The following is a 17,305-nucleotide window of genomic DNA, read 5'->3' as shown; positions in this document are numbered from 1 at the left end:
AGGCCATAGCAGAGAGCTGGATCAGAAGAAGAGCAGCCGGACTTGCACTGGCGCCCATGTGGGATGCTGGCACTGCAGATGGCAGCTTTACCCACTACTCCATGGCACTGGCCCCCAATTTTCCCTGTTTTTATAATACCAGGGGCAGGCATTTGGCTTAGTGGTTATGATGCTGCTTGGGACGTCACATCCTGTATTAGAGTGCCGGGCTTCAAGTCCCAGCTCTTCTTCGGATCCCAGCTTCCTGCTAGTGCACACCCTGGGGGGCCGCATATGATGGCTCAAGTCGTTAGGTCCCTGCCACCCACACAGGGGACCCAGACTGCATTCCCTGCTCCTGGCCTTGGCTTATCCCAGCACCTGCTGTTGCAGGCATTTGGGGGAATGAACCAGTGGATGCAGCATTCTCTCTCTCTCATAAAAACTCAAAATCAAAATACCAGTCATTGGATTAGGGCTCACCGAAATCCAGTCTGACCTAATTTTAAGTTTCTTGCATCTGTGAAAACCCCATTTGCAAACAAGAGCTCATTCACAAGTTCTAAGAAGATGTGGATTTGTTGGGTGTGTGTGTGTGTGTGTGTGTGTGTGTCACCATTCAACCTGGTACATTAGTGAGACTCAGACATTGCTGATGCATATCAGAAGTACTTAGAGGAAGGAAATGAAAATGTTCACAGCTGAAGTCTGCGGACCCTACGTGCCTCACCTGCGTAATGTCACATCCCCCGCGACAGCTGTGGTAGTGTACATGGTCTCTGTTGTTCCCATGATACAGGCAAGGAAACGGGGGTACAGCCAGGACCTGAACCCAGGCACTTTAACTCCAGAGACCCCCTTTAAGACTAGGCTGGCCTGGCTGCCTTTTCCCAGTGACTTATAATTCATCAGAATAAGAACCAATCCTCTGTAGCTACCTACTTCAGGAAGTACGTCTCCCACCAACATTCTTTGTCCTTGTATTTTCTCTGTACGTGGCTTTCCAAGTACTTGCAGCTCCACACTGACCGCCAGATGTCTGGGGTCAGACGCCCCCTGCCTGGGCCTTTGGGGCTGGTGGATCATAGCCCTCCTTTTCCAGTAACTCCTGGACTGGCTTTTCTTTCCCCAGGCCCACAGCACCCAATTCGGGGAGTTCTCTGAAGTGGAGGACCAGGATGACTATTACAGCATGGCTGCTGGCTGCATCCACAGCCAGGACCAGCACGGGGTGTACGTCATGTATGATGAAGCCCTGAGTGACCTGCAGGGGCTGGAGGCTGAGCTGCTGCTTGTGGCCAGCCATTACATCCAGAAAGAAAAAGGTGAGAAGTCGGATTTTAGAAAGTCATCTGGGCAGGCAGACTGAAACCACGGAGGGTTCCACAGAGCACTCCCCACCCCAGCGTATGACATATATCCAATAGTATCTAAAAACTCAACAAAGCACACTCCACTACCAGCAGCACACACTCACTCTAGGAAAGATGCGGTTCTGTCTGCAGCTCCAGCTGCCTGCTGCCAGAGGAGACTGTGAGTACCCCCTCAGGCTGCACTGTGATTCTTGCTGGTGTGCAGACTCTGATGCCCCAGGGACCTCTCTATGTCCCCCACTGGGTGCAGGGTCCTTAGGGGAGCAAAGCAAGCAAGTGAAATGAGGGACTTTTCTCTAAGCAGCTGACCTTGAGGAAACTGACCCTGAGAGCACAGACATCCCTGGGTTCATAACGGCAAGTGCCCACCACACGAGCAGATCTGGATAGGACAGTGCCAGACCAGCCCGCAGGACAGGAGTATTGTGCAGGGGACTCTGGTAACCTCTACTCTGTGTTCTTCCTTTGGACACCAGCATCAGAAATTTCCAATTTTAGAAATAGATGAGGTAAGAGTTTTTTTTTTTTTTTTGGCAGGGGAACATGATAGCATTCAACTTACATTTGGAAAGAACTTAGAATTTCTAGACACATTGCAACACCTCAAGGGAAATTTAGCAAGAGTTTGAGCTATGGTGAAATATATGCAGACTGTAATTAGGGATAATTCATGTTCATATTGTTATAAAACACTTATCAAAGGGTTTAGACTAAGCAACTTTCCCGGTCCCAGACAATTAATTTAATATAGGATGGGACTCTTTGTCCTGTCTTTGCCACAATCATTGCTATCTGAATCATGGGATACAGTGATGGCACCCCACATTCTGGGGCATTTAATTTCAGTCACTAGCTTTTATTGTTATTGGTGACCCTACACACTAATGCATCATTGCTGTCTGTGCTAATTTATTATGCAACTGTTTCTAGCTGCAGAGAATTTAATTTGATTGAAACACTTAGTCACTTAGCCACACGGGCGTCTTTCAGTGCAGCTGGTCAGACCCTAGTCGTCCACTGTGACTTGATTTCTCGTCTGCTGAGAGAGCAGGTCCTGGTTAGAGTGTTGCCCTCACTTAGTGTCCATCGGATGTGTGGTAATCACTGAACTCACATCTCTTACTTCCTGCTATTTCATCCTCAATAGGCCACTGAAAAATTTAAAACAATAGCAATACTGGTACTCAAAACTAATATTAATATAGTAGAAAAATACTTCAGATAACAACACATAATAATCTAATGAAAAAATATTTTTAAAGCTCATAGAAAATGTAGGTTATGTAAAAACTAGGCATGGTTGTCAGAATTCCAATTTTAATTCCATTTTTCCACCACCTTTTGGAAGTACAATGTATTTCAGCTGAATAATCATGGTGATTACCTTTATTAAGTTAGCAACTAGCACATTTAAGAAATATCCTGGAAACAGCTCTGAAAAAATTTGACTTAGCTAATATTAATGGAACTACAAGGTTAAATTGGATTTATTGTTAAACCACCAGGGGTCTGTTTTTAGAAAAGGAGACATTTATGCTTTGCCTGAATATTATGGGTTTGAAGACATTTTAGCATCGATTTCACGTTAACTGAATTTTGGTTTCATGTCTAAAATTAGTCTTTCAGACTCAAATTAGAAATGAAAACAAAAACTTGGGTTGCCTTGGAAGTCTTCAGGTCTCAAGGCACTGAGGGCTTCTTCGGGCCTCTTTGTAGAGAGTTCCAAGGCCGGGTGTTAGGAGTCCCAGTGACTGGTTCGGTGTTTGCATCCCGAACGTGGAGCTGAAAATCCGAGGGGCCCATTTCCAAGGGGAGCAGCTTTGGTGAGAGGCCTGTGTCTGATCACTTCCACCTGCTCCCCCTTCTCCCCAGGTCACAAAGAGGGCAGTGAGGTGGAAAGTGGCCAGCACTGGGGATGGGCCCACGCGAGTGTGGACAGGTTTGCAGTGCTGTATCACCTGTGGACTTGGGAAGCCACTCTTCTGGAAAACAAGCGCCAGGTATTTTTTTTAAAATTAAAAAAGATTTATTTATTTATTCGAAAGGCAGAATGACAGAGAGAGAAAGACAAAGACAGAGAGGGAGAGAAATATCTCCCATCTGTTCATTCAAGACCAAAATGGCCATGATGGGCAGGGTGTGGCCAGGCCAAAGGCAGAAGCCTGGAACTCCATCCAGGTCTCCCACATGGGTGCTCCAGGTGTTTTTCATTAGAAGGCACAACACCTGTTAAAAACCAGTCTTAAAAACAAAGCCCGATAGTAATTGCTGTTGTTAAACCCAGTGGGAGCTTCAGGTCAGCTGTCAACAACTGAATACTTATTTTATTTCAATCATCTCAGCAAATTATGAGGACGTGAGTAGCAAGTTTTCCTCCCTGTGATTCTGCCTCACACACACACACACACACACAAATACAACGTGAAGGATGCACCTTTATCTTATGGTGTAACCTGTGAGATTGCTGTACAGTTTAGGCCTTTCTCATAAGATGTGTGCTTTAAAAAAAAAAAAAGATTTATTTATTTATTTGCAAACCAGAGTTACACAGAGAGAGGAGAGGCAGAGAGAGCATTTTCCATCCTATGGTTCACTCCCCAGATGGCTGCAACGGCTGGAACTGTGCTGATCCGAAGCCAGGAGCCAGGAGCTTTTTCCAGGTCTCCCACATGGGTGCAGGGGCCCCAGGACCTGGGCCATCTTCTACCACTTTCACAGGCTGTAGCAGAGAGCTGGATGGGAAGTGGAGCAGCTGGGAGTAGAACTGGCGCCCATATGGGATGCTGGCGCTCCAGGCCAGGGCATTAACCCACTGCACCACAGCAGTGGCCCCATGTGTGCTTTTAGAGAGGAGGGAGGATGGTTCCAAACGTGCCCATGGTCTAATCATAAGGACCAGCCTCACTTTGCAAGATGCAAGCTGACTGACCTGTTCGTGGCCTTTAGAAATACATGCGACGTGTGCGTGGGGGAAAGGAGTTGGACAAAGGGTGCTGAGTGCAGTGAATTACAAGGGATGCGTTTAAAGCCAGGAGGCAGGAAGTTACTAAATCATCGTAGCATCAGGAATGGCTCATGGTTCAGTAATAAATGCAGCACTACAGGTGTACTGCCCTTTGTTTGTGTGCTTAGGATGGATTGTTGGCCTCTCTGATGATCACCCGATGTTAGGAATTTCTCTATCAAGCACGAGTTTGTATCCTACAATGTGCCTTGGCATTAGGCACATGTGAATAAGAGAAGACTTAAGGAATTTTATAGCTTATGAAAGTTGATCCAATCTCTCAGCAAAAATTGCAACCCAGTGGCTAACAGTTTGTAACTGAGGCACATTTGAGGACCATGGGGAACATAGCAGAGAGAGGGGACACAAGGCACTAGAGGTAGAGGTGCAGGTTTGTAGTTGACGGGCAGGCCGTGGAACAAGAAAGGGTGGTGGAGTAGACTGGAGTAAAGCTAAGGAGGCATAGTCTTGTGAGCGCCAGCCCAGAGCTGTAATTGAGAGGGGGTGTTTACTAGTGTGGAACGGCATGAAACGTTAAGATGACTTGCAGCCCATGCAGTGGGGTCAGCCCTCAGGCCCCACAGGGCAGCCTCTGGGGTCTTTCCGGAGAGCACCAGGGCTGGGGGCCAGAGTGCAGCACCCTGCAATGTGGTCAGAAGATGCGGAAGTGGAAGTGTTTTCTCTGAATGGCTGTTCTGGTAGAATATCCAGCTTACCGTTTTGTGTCCTCTCATGGAGATGTAGGTCACTTGATTATTGTAAAAATAACTGGCTGGCCCCCAAAAAGTACGTGCCTGAAGCTCAAAAAAAAAAAAAAAAAAAAGTTCCTCTTTCCAAAGATAACTGGTCTCTACCAGATGTGTCTGCAACCCTGATCTGCCGGTTAAAAGCCTGTTTTGATCAACTAAGTAAAGCAGAGTTTTTAGACCCACAATGCACTCACCAGTAAGGCTGGGTTGGGTGGAAAGGAAACAAAATCCCTGGGTTACACAAGATTCTCGGTCCAGGCTTGAGTTTTAAATGCCACCCGCCTCTTCCTGTGCTGCCTTTCTGTCACTGCCTCTGGGAAGGTCTCGATGATCTTCAAGAGCAGAAGGGCAGAGAGGACTGGAAAACGAACCGGTTTCTCCACGCTTCGGTCCATGGTTCTGTCTGTGCGAAGCTATGAGGGATGTCCACTAGGTCCTTCTGTGGTTAATGAAACTGCTTTAACTGGAAGCATTCGTTGAGAATACCTCCCTCCTTTCTATCCTGAGAATAAGTTTCCTAAAGCAACTGAGCTGTTTGTGCCAAAGCTGTAAAGTCTGGCCTTCAAGTCAGAAACTGTCAAAAGAGCCCATTTTTAATGGACACACCAGATTTCTACCCAAAGCACAATTGATTTCCCCCAGACCCAAGTCTGCTGCCAAGTTTTCTCAGCTGTTTTTGATTGTTAAATATATTGGACTCGCTATAGTTAAGAATTGCTTAAACATACTCCGTCCCTTCAAATCTTCCAAACAATCACATTATGTATGAAAGCTCATAAAATTAGAACGGGTGTGAACTGTGGTGGATTAAGAGACTCAGAGAAGCCAGACATGAGCCTCACCTGAATGAACACGGCACCTTTTGCCGGTTCTCTCCACAGACACAAAAGATACATTGTTGCTCATTTTCACGTGTATTCTTTTGAAAAGCAAATATACAGTGACAGTTTATGTCTAGCATAGATTTTCTGTTTTGTGTTTTCATTCACTCTAAAATATGATTTTAAAAAGTTTTTAAGTCCCGGTGTGGCAGGGGCGGGGGAGGGGCTGGAATGTTAGTGATAAAAGTAATATAAACGCAGCAGGGTTTGGGATTATTCATTTAGTCTGTTTTCTCAATATATCATCCTTCCAACAGTGTGTACCCCAGGTAATTTTGTGGGAGAGCTGGCCCTTGACACACACAGGTGGCATCTGACAGGTTAGGAAGACATCTTGGATAAACACCAGCCCAGAGGTTAAAGGAAATGGGCCAGTTAGCAAACAGATAATAAATAGAACCCAGGAGGTGGAAAGAACCCAGTCCCACCCCTGCTGGGAAAGCATTCGTAATAAAATCATGCAAAGGCCCACCTAGGAGCACAAAGCTCCAGAAAGCCTGCTCTGCTTAAGCAGAGAGCCACGATTTCCTTTCCAGCAGCTCCCTAGGTCAAATATTGCAATATCCAGCACACACTTAATTGAAAAAGAATTTCTTTTACCTGAAACTCAAATTTGACTGGATGCCCCGTGTTTTCATTCGTGCAGGCTGACACCTGTCACCTGTCAGCAATAGTGAGCATGGCCACTGAACCTGGGCCTCGGCACTGTGGCAGGCTGGAACCAGCGAGAACCTTCCTCCCTCACTCCCTGTGACCTTCCCCTGCCAAAGGACCAAACAATTGGGCCCTTTGTACGGAAACAGGTCAAGGATGTATCAACGCTCTTAGCCAGATCCGGGGATTGCTCTGGCCCAGCCAAAAAGGTTCAAGTTAGCCCAGAATGAATTAGGAAAGTAATTGTTCCCTTCCTAATCTCTCCCTAGAGCCACTTCTTATCCCATCCATTCATTCCTGCCTTATCTTCTGCTATTTAATAATTGGACTTAATTCTAGAGCTTGGCAGGTGGAACAAGGCCTCAGAACACCCTGCTTGTTTCATTTTCCCCAGAGCTCCCTTAAAGAAATGGGATCCCCGCCTTCCGCCTCCACAGTTGGACCCCTTCCACTCATGTAGGGACCAGGATGGAGTTCTAGGTTCCTGTCTTCATCCTGGCCCAGCCCTGGGGAGTGAACCAGTGACTGCAAGAGCTCTCTCTCTCTTTCCTCTCTCTCTTTTTCTCTCTCTGTGTCTCTCGGTTACTGTGCCTTTTAAAGAAAGAAACCTTAACAAATTATTATGAATAGTGGTCCTCAGGTTTCACCAGACTGTCAAAGGACCCTTGACTTAGGTCAAGAATGGCGGATTTGGATGGCTGTGGCGCTGTGGGCCTGAGGTGGTCTGTTGGCTGCTGCAGGCTACTCAGGTTTCAAAAGCCTGGCACCCTGGGAGTCTGTTGTCGGTGTCTTCATTTCCTCCTGCTGCTTTTCCTGCCAGGGGGTCCTTTGCTCCCCTGTGCCTGTGTGCACTGTTGCCTGCATTCAAGTGGCACTTCCTCCTTCCCACTCTTTTTCCTGGCACTGCTGTCTTGCTCCATGGACTCTCCCCACAATGCGAGGGGCTCTCTTATCTTTTTTTAGGAAGTTCCTTTGTTTGTTAAGCGGAGGCCCGACTTCCTGGCCTTGAACCACCAGGACCAGCTTCCCAGGAAACAAGTGCGCTCTTTCTCTAGGGAGGCTGGGTTCCCAGGGTGGTTGGAGTGGCAACCTCAGCACTTTCCTGGCAGCCACAGCATGGCCGAGCCTGCAGACGCCTTTCCCAACAAGAGCGAAGCCTCTGGAAAGGAAGCAGCCGGCCAGGGAAGACCCCTGAGGGAGCGATGTCCCGGGGACAGTTCTGCGGAGGAGGCCTGTTAGATCGGCCAAGGAGAGAATGGAGTTGTGGAACCGGGAGAGGTCAAAGGTTAGGAGCTTCCAGGCAGGACCTATTCAGGTGCTAAGGTACTCAGGGTCTAGGAGCTTTTCAGGTACTAATTTTTTTTTCAGGTACTTTTGAAAATATTTGAGATCTGAGCCGGCGCCGCGGCTCACTTGGCTAATCCTCCGCCTAGCGGCGCCGGCACACCGGGTTCTAGTCCCGGTTGGGGCGCCAGATTCTGTCCCGGTTGCCCCTCTTCCAGGCCAGCTCTCTGCTGTGGCCAGGGAGTGCAGTGGAGGATGGCCCAAGTGCTTGAACCCACATGGGAGACCAGGAGAAGTACCTGGCTCCTGGCTCCTGCCATCGGATCAGCGCAGTGTGCCAGCCGCAGCGCGCCGGCCGCGGCGGCCATTGGAGGGTGAACCAACGGCAAAGGAAGACCTTTCTCTCTGTCTCTCTCTCTCACTGTCCACTCTGCCTGTCAAAAAATAAAAAAAAAATAAAAAAAATAAAAAAAAAATAAAATATTTGAGATCTGAAAACAAAACATGCCTGACTCTAAAATATGAAAATACAAGATAGGTGACAATATATCTTAATCGCATGTCTATACAATGTAAACACTTCAGCTGAGCACTTAAAAACATTTTACTGGGGCCGGCACTGTGGCATCTTCAGCACCACATGGGCGCTGGTTCAAGTCCTGGCTGCTCCACTTCTGATCCAGCTTTCTGCTATGACCTGGGAGAGCAGTAGAAGATAGCTTAAGTCTTTGGGTCCCTGCACCCACATGGGAGACCTGGAAGAAGCTCCTGGCTCCTGGCTTTGGATTAGCCCAGCTCCGGCCGTTGCAGCCATTTGGGGAGTGAACTAGTGGATAACCCCCCCCCCCCAATTTCTCTGTAACTCTACCTTTCACATAAATGAATCTTTTTTTAAAAAAAGTTTGCTCAAATTTCACCTACATAGCAATGATCAGGGCAGTAGAATGGAGGGTGAGGATGGCAGGTCCTCCTTCAGACAAAGTGGTGCACCCCAGCCCAGGCTCCTCTGGGAAGGGCCTGGCACACAGGGCTCACAGAGGCACCAAGTGTGCAGAGATCTAGCGGGGCTCCTGTGGCAGTGGCAGTCACATTACTTTGACAACCCGAAGAAAACTTCCAGACACTAGCAGTGGAAGGGGTCCCTTTTAATCCTGCTTTTACAGTGGTCTGTGAGCTGAAGGGATTTCTGTTCCATGCGTGAACTCTGTTTGTGTGTGGTTGGTCATGAGAATCAGAAAAGGCTCCCCAGAGATCACAGAGTTGAAATCCTAAGCTGGGACCCTGCTGCTATAGGCAGGCAGATAGGATTAAATCAGATTTGTGAACTGGAGACCATGCCTTCACCCTGCCCCCTGTGTGATCTCGTACCCTTATCTGATCTTACCTGCATGGAACCATGCCCCTTTGGAAGTAAATAAAAGGGTGGAGCACAGTGGGCCCCTCCCTTGTTGCCCTGCAGCCCCCTGGGCAAATGCTTAAAAAGAATGGTCAGAAATGGGGCCCAGGATGTGGAAGATGGGAGGAGACTCGAGAGGGAAAAATGCAGAGGAGGGTTTTTGGAGAAAGGTGTTGGAGTTAAATACATTTGGTGAAAGGCCTTTGAATGTGCTGCCCCATTGGCATATATAATTATGACACATGATTAATTATACAACACTTCTATTTGGGGTGACAGAAGGGGGAAAGAGGGGACAGAACCAGAAGCTTGGACTGCAGTGTGGTTCCTCTGTCTGCAAAGCCAGTGATTGATCTTTCCCTTGACCTGCTGGTTCTGCCTGGGGTTTCCTAACCACACTGATTTGTACTGGTGATGCACTGGCCTGCACCAGGGCCACTACCCAGAGGCCCCAGGCTTTCCGAAGCATAGGATAGGACCTCCCTCCTCCTTTTGAGGGATCCTAGGGCCACCTCTGCCCTTCCCTGACCATCTGCCTGGCTTGCAGCTTCTTGATAGCTACTTCGAAGCGTACCAGCACACGCTGGATCCTCAAGAGAGGTTGGCCTTAGCTCAAGTGATGACTGACATCATGCACCGGCGCCCCAGGTTCGATCTCGGCCACGCCTATTTCATTAAGGCCTACCAAGAGGAGTGCACCTGCCTGAGGTTTCACCTGCAGCTAGTGAGGTGCATCCTCCACCAGCAGGTAAGTGCAGCTGGGTCTTCAGCTACCCCGTGCGACTGAGGGGTGGGAAGCATGGGCCGGAAATGAAAGGGTGCTTTCTTCCAGGCAGTGTGTGCAGCATGTGTTTGTAGGCTCATTTGCATTGTTGAATTCCAGGCATAACTGTGACCTTAAAGGAAGGTTTCCGACCCTAATTACAGTTAATGGTCCACAGGGAATTCGATCACAGTGTTTTCCGGTGGTGGAAGAAGAACTAGCTAGTGATAAATCTTTCTCCAAGCCTGATTGTGCAAGTGGCATTTCTTTTTAAGCTTTTTGGGACTATTTTTCGGACCTGGAAAGAAATGATCCCATTCTCAGTCCTCCAGGGAAAAAGGCTACAGTGGGAAGCAAACAGGAGACGCAGGATATTAGAATCTGGTGGGAAGTTTTTTCCCAGAGAGTGAATGATGTGACTGAAAGACGTTTTCTTTTGCTCTTGACATTGGTTGCTGTTGCTTCCCTGGGCTGACCCTGGGCTCAGACTGAGAGTCCAGCAGCTCCATTGCAAATGACCTTCCAAGTAGTGTCTGGGTGAAAATTCGTCAGATGGTAAAGACGTGCGAAGGGAGATACCCTTCTCATGTCAAGGCTCATAACTCACACCCCTGGGAGGGCTCAACCTTTTCTAATTTTAATGCTCATGCTGCATTTATAGATAGAGTGTCAGCGGGAATATGTCCAGAGGCTTTGGCGAGAAGATCATCTCGATCTTGATGATAGGAATAAATTCGGCCTTCCCCTCAACATTATTTGCAAACAATTGATTTCCATCAACAATAGCTGGTAAGTTGGTGTTGGCTTAGGCGCTTTGCATTTTCTCTTCTAGATTGATTTGAAGGGGTGGTGTTAAATCTAAATATGACTCTAAGGGCCGGCATGGTGCCACAGCAGGCTAAGCTGCTGCCTGTGATGGACACCGATTTGAGCCCTGGCTGCCCCACTTCTGATCCAGCTCCCTGCTAATGCTCCTGGGAAAGCAGCAGAAGATGGCCCATGTGCTTGGGCCCCTGCACCCATGTGGGAGATATGGATGAAGCTCCTGGCTTCAGCTCAGCCCAGCCTTGGCTGTTGTGGCCTACTGGGGAATGAGCCAGCAGATGAAAGATTGCTTCCTCTCCTCTCTCTCTGTAGCTCTGCCTTTAAAATAGAATAATCTTTAAAAAAAAAAAAAGATTTATTTATTTGAAAGAGTTACACAGAGAGAGGAGGATAGGCAGAGAGAGAGAAAGAGAGAGAGAGGTCTTCCATCAGCTGGTTCATTCCCAACTGGCCACAATGGCCGGAGCTGCACTGATCTGAAGCCAGGATCCAGGAGCTTCTTCCAGGTCTCCCACACAGGTGCAGGGGCCCAAGGACTTGGGCCATCTTCTACTGCTGTCCCAGGCCATAGCAGAGAGCCGGATTGGAAGTGGAGCAGCTGGTACTCGAACTGGCACCCATACGGGATGCCAGCACTGAAGGTGGTGGCTTTACCTGCTAAGCCACAGTGCAAGCCTCAGAATAATTCTTTTAAAAAAAGTAAAATTTAAAAATATTTTGACTCCAGAAAGCACCCTTAAGTTTTGAGGTGATAAGAGACATGGGGATAAAAACCACAGAAGAATTCCCCTGTATATTGCATTTCTGTCTGTTTCGTAAATAACAAAGAATGGGAGGCTAGGATTTATGCTTGTGCCACGCACGCAGGACCATCATTACCTTGGAAAGTCCTAGGGGGAAAAGCAGGTGCTCTTGACACAACGAGAGAATTGAATCAGAGGTACCACATAAGCCCACAAATAATTCATGGAAAAATGGAAATAGGGGCAGACATTCGGCACAGCTGTTGAGGTGCCCCTTGGGATACAGCCCAGTATCACAGTGGCTGGACTCAAGTCCCAGCTCTACTTCCAATCCCAGCTTCCTGCTGATGCACACCCAGGAGGCAGCAGATGATGGCACAAGTGCTGGGCTCCCTGCCACCCATGGGGGAGACCTAGATTGAGTTCCAGGGTTCTGGCTTTGGCCTGGCTCAGCCCTGACTGTGGGCACTGGGGGAATGTAACAGCAGATGGAAGATCTGTGTGTGTATGTACCTTTCAAATAAGTACATTTTAAAAAAATTTTAGAGAAAAATGCAATTAAGAAGTAAGCTTATTTTGGTGCAAAACTCCTTGAAATCCATGCATAGTTTTTTCATAATATGCATTCTCTATGAACTTTTTGAAGACCCCCCTATATATGAAACTTGTGTGTGCTTGAAAGTTTCTCAAAAAGGAATTAGTTGATTCTAGCAAGCGTCACTAAAAAGGCGTCTGCAGAGTTGTCTTGTGACCAAGACTTCTCCAAGGAGCAGGATTACGTTTGCTGAGACTGCTCAGAGAGGGCACAGACCTTGTCACCCCCTTGACGTGACCAGCCCCAGCCTTACTCCCTTCCAGCCTTTGGGGACAGAAGGGACTGGGAAGCGAATGATAAGGCCTGGGTTGATCCATGTGGCTCTGGGTCTGCACCTCTTGCCTCTGAATTTGGGGAGAAGTTGTCCTGCTCTTTTCAACACCCAGCAAACACTTGTTGAGCACCTACACGTACCGGGAGGTGTGCTGGGCCTGGGGACCCAGAGGTGAACAGTGTGGGCATGCCCTTATGCCTCTGTGCAGTGTCCAGTCCAGCCATGATGGCAGACGACACATTGCTGTTGTGGATTGTGGTGTCGTCTTGGGGACAGGCAGCGTGCCGATGCTGAGACGCTCTCCTTGGTTCTGGTTGAAGAGCGCTGGGAATTCTAGGCACAAAACTCTGCGTTTTCTACATAGACCTTTCTCAGGACTGACTCCTCCACTGTACTGGAGCCAACGCACCAGCTGTGCGTGTGGGTTTTGGCAGAAGAGGCTGGGACTGTATGGCTGCTAAAATCCATCGAGAGAGTCTCAAAGGCGAATGTTATTTGCTTGATGAGATTCCTTGGCAGACTGTGGGCCGATGTCTTAGGGTGCAGGAGTAAGAAAAGTCCCGTTTGCATGGTTTAAAGGGCGGCATCCATGCTCTTCAGCCCTGTGTTGGTACAGAAGGGGCCATAACTTGGCCTCTGTCCTTTATTTCCAAAGGAAAAGCCTGCAGGCAAGTGTTGTGTTGGTTCTGGCCACATCCATTCCTAAAATACAGTATCCTCACAGCAAATATGAATGTTTCTGGCAGTTGTATACAGAATGTAAAAATTGTCTTTGTCTCTTAATATTTGGGGGGAAATGAGATGAATATTCAAGTGGAAAAAAAACCAGTAGCCATGAAAATTATTATTATTTTTCTAAGATTTATTTATTTATTTGAGAGGCAGAGTTAGAGAGAGAGAGAGAGAGAGAAAGAGAGAGAGAGATGGAGAGATGGAGAGAGGTCTTCCGTCTGCTGCTTCACTCCCCAAATGGCTGTAATGGCCAGATATAGGCCAATCCAAAGTCAGGAGCCGTGAGCTTCTTCCAATCTCCCACACAGGTGCAGGGAACCAAGCACTTGGGCCATCTTCTACTGCTTTCCCAGCCATAGCAGAGAGCTGGATCAGAAGTGAAGCAGCCAGGACTCAAACCAGCACCCATATGGGATGGTGGTACTGCAGGTAGAGGCTTAATCTACTATGCCACACTGTCAGCCCCAGAAATTATTTGCTTTTTATTTAGTCACCTTTATTTTAAGTTATTTTGTTTTCAGATAATTTACTAATTTTTAAAATAAACTTTTCATCTCAGGATAGTTTTGAATTTCTAGAGTGAAAATTGTGAAGAAGCACAAAGACTGCTCATATAACTCACACTCAGCTTTGATTACTACAAGGTTGACTGTGTTGCCATCCATGTATAGCCTTAATCTGATTCTTCTTGGGCTTTAAGAAATTGAGAGAGAGAGAGAGAATCTCCTATCTGCTAGTTCACTTCCCAAATGCCTACAACAGCCAAATAGGGCAGAGTGGAAGCTGGTAGGTGGTGACTCAATCCAGGTCTCCCAGGGACCCAGCTGCCATTGCTGTGCCTTTTACAGTGTGCACTGGTGGGAAGCTGGAGTCAAGAGCGAGGGTCAGGAGTTAGACCCAGCACTTTTCTTGGTTTTCAGACTACTTGCCTGTGTCTTGCAGCTTTAAAAGTGTTCAAATGAAAGCAAAGAGCATACTGTATAAGCCAGGGGGTCCACTGGATGGATTCTGAGGTCCCTCTGGGACCCCAGGTTTTTTTTTTTTTAATAATGCTCTGGACCTATAGAAACTATATTAGGGGTCTTTAAAAATTTCAAATTCAAATTATCTTCAGACGAGGTTCAAGTCTTCCTTGTGTGAATCTCACTTGCAGTTCCTCTTCTTCTAGCCCAGCTTTGGAAGACATTTATCTGCTGGAGTTCCATCCTTCTCTTGGCCTGGCTGCACTCATCCCCAAAGCCCTGGACTACCTCCTCCAGGAAGCCTGCCGGGCCTCTAGACCCACAACAGCCAGCGGCCTCGCCCTGCTAGAGCGACGCATCCTGCGGCTGGCCCTGGACCTGTGCTTCGTCCCGACCCAGCCTGAGACCTGGTACAGTGCACGGCTCCAGACAGAGGTAGGTCCTTTCCCAGGGGGTCTCTGGCAGAAAGAGTGTTTCCTTCCAGATGTTACTACTTAGCTTTGTTTTCTGTTTGGCTCTGTTCCCCTCTATTTGGCCAGAGAGGAATCATAGTCATAGGCTTTGCCAGAACTTTTATGTGATCCCCCACCCCCACTTTGGTCAATGTTTCTCATTTTATAAGGATATCGCTGCAATTAAAATTAAAAGTGGGACGTAGGCATGTAGGAAATGTTTTCTGGTTCATTATTGACATACATTTTAACAATGTCCATTTTAAATAAACAATTATGCATTTTCTCTTCCTGAAATTCCCTTTTTCCCCTCGTCTTGAGACAGGATCTGGGAGAGGAGACAAAACGCTGAGCACGGAGCTCAGTCCTGCCGTTAGCGTGCTGGGTGGCTCTGAGCAAGCATCTTAGCTTCTCAGAGCGTCTCTTTCTCTACGCCCTGTCCAGCTCTACCGCCCAGCAGCTCAGACTGGTTCAAACTACCGATTTAAGCGGTGTCTGCAGTTGAATTTCGATACCTTTCTTTGTCCATTAAGGCTGTTGGAGTTGAGCCTGGATTTCCAAAGAACTGAGCTCTGCACGAGTACTCGCTGTGGCGCGAGAGCTCTTTCAAGAGACCCAGAGGCCATAAACATCTGCTCTGTGGGGCTGCCCCAGCCTCCCAGCCCTTCCCACCCAAACCCAAATTCTGTTGTATTTCAGATCAATTTTAAATGGATGAAAATTACATAAAATTACAGAGAATCCAAGCACAAGAGGAAAGAGAGACGTATAACCTAAACACAATCACTCAGATATCTTCATGATTGTTATTTTGCTGCATTCAAGTGCACATTTTACATAGTTCTGATCACATCCTTCATATACCATCATCTCCAAGTTTGACCCATTCAGCATTTATATCTGATATTTTCATATTGCTCACAAGTCTTTGTGTTCCCTGCTATGGCCCAGTAATTCCCTTAAAGGATGAGTCATCACTTCTCTATCCATTTTCTTATGGATGAGCATTAGCGTGGTTTCAAATTTTTCATTATTATTTAAAATGCCGTCAGGGACATCTTGACGCTTATAGATTTTCCCCTATATTTTGAATTGATTCCTTTTGATAGGTTCTTGGAAGCAGAATCACTAGAATGAAATTGAAATCTCTGGATGCACATGGACAGAGTGCTTTCCAAAAGAGCTGTGCCAGCTTCTAACGCCAGCTATATCAGAGTGCCCAGACAGCACTGGGCAGAAGCATACCGCGCATGTGCTAGTGCGCTCAGAGGCGTGAGAGGTGGCCTCGTGCTGCTAATTTACATTTCCTTGCTGTTCACAGAGATTATGTTTTCTCCCAATTGTTCTGTTGCTCGTTCATTTTTTCTGTTCTTTCCTTTTGTTTGTTTGTTGGTAAATATTAACATCTGTCCTATCTACTTATATGAGTTTTTCTTATTCGTGTCTATCACATTTTCTGCTCCTATTTCCTCTTTGTCTAATTTTTAACAGAAACTCCTTACTTTCATATAGTCTGTCTGTGGTCATTTCCTTTGTGACTTCCACTTTCCTCCTAATTTCAGAAGGAAAATCTTCCTGTCAATGGTATATTTCTCTTATTCTATTCTAATTTTAAAAGTTTGATTTTATTTTAAAAATATTTAACTCCCTTAATGTTCCACTGGAATGGTGCTGGTGTGTGTGTGTGTATGTGTATGTATGTTGTGGGAGGTATAAGTTAAAACAGAATTTTCCCCAAATTATTGGCCATTTACCCTGTGATCATTTATTGAGGATTCATTTCACATTGTCTTACAGTACTGTTTCACAAACATAATTGAAATTTTCTTAGAAATTTACAGTGAGTGTCTGGGAATCCTGTTTAGTCTCTCACTGATACAACACAGTCTTTATTTATTTATTTATTTGAAAGGTAGAGTTATAGAGAGGTAGAGACTGAGACAGAGGTCTTCCATCCGCTGGTTCACTCCTCAGATAGCTGCAACAAGACCAGGGCTGGGCCAGGATGAAGCCAGGAGCCAGGAGCTGCCTCTGGGTCTCCCATGTGGGTGCAGGAGCCCAAGGATTTGGACTATCCACCCCTGCTTTCTCAGGGGCATTAGCAGGGAGCTGGATCAGAAGTAGAGCAGCCAGGACGCAAATGGCGCTCAGATGGGACACCGGCACTGCAGGCTGGGGCTTTAAAGCCTGCTGCGCCAAGCGCCAGTCCTGCCTCACAGTCTTAATTCAGATTATTTTTGAAATGTGTTTGAATTTGGGCCTGGAAATATGAATAAAAAAATGAATAACATTTGGACCAATCTTTTGTATTAGGTCAGAACATGAAGGGGCGTTGCCTCCAGTAAGCTACAGGAATTCATTGAATAGGTCTCTTGGCTACCACTTTGGAAGACTGTGAGAGTCTAGAAATTGCGTCCTTGAATAGGCAGGTCCTTTGGCTGAGAAATGGGTGGCTAAGGGGACTTGTGCCCCCTTGCGGGATCACCAGGACAGGCAGACAAGGATTCCCCAAGTGAGGTCCTTGCTGGGAGTGCTCCATTAGAACACAGGTGCCCACCAAGACATTACAGGACAATGCGGTGACTTTGTGAGTCACCCAGAGCCATTACAGCAGCATGGGCTACCACAGAACTCATGAA

The 17,305-nt window shown here is 47.1% G+C and overlaps 1 protein-coding gene across 1 annotated transcript in view; it reads left to right on the top strand.

Annotated features, from left to right (window-relative positions):
* LOC100346633 (uncharacterized) overlaps positions 1-17,305 on the top strand; it is a 172,841-nt gene that overhangs the window by 53,586 nt on the left and 101,950 nt on the right. The window contains exons 14-18 of the mRNA XM_070073713.1: positions 1,112-1,304; positions 3,225-3,352; positions 9,868-10,068; positions 10,745-10,872; positions 14,421-14,649. Coding sequence (XP_069929814.1) covers positions 1,112-1,304; positions 3,225-3,352; positions 9,868-10,068; positions 10,745-10,872; positions 14,421-14,649 — 879 coding nt within the window. The remainder of the gene's footprint in view (positions 1-1,111; positions 1,305-3,224; positions 3,353-9,867; positions 10,069-10,744; positions 10,873-14,420; positions 14,650-17,305) is intronic.

The sequence above is a fragment of the Oryctolagus cuniculus genome, chromosome 5, assembly GCF_964237555.1.
Source record: "Oryctolagus cuniculus chromosome 5, mOryCun1.1, whole genome shotgun sequence".
NCBI classification, from domain to species: Eukaryota; Metazoa; Chordata; class Mammalia; order Lagomorpha; family Leporidae; genus Oryctolagus; species Oryctolagus cuniculus.
Note: the sequence above shows the minus strand (reverse complement) of the source record. Positions and strands in the feature narration are given on the sequence as shown.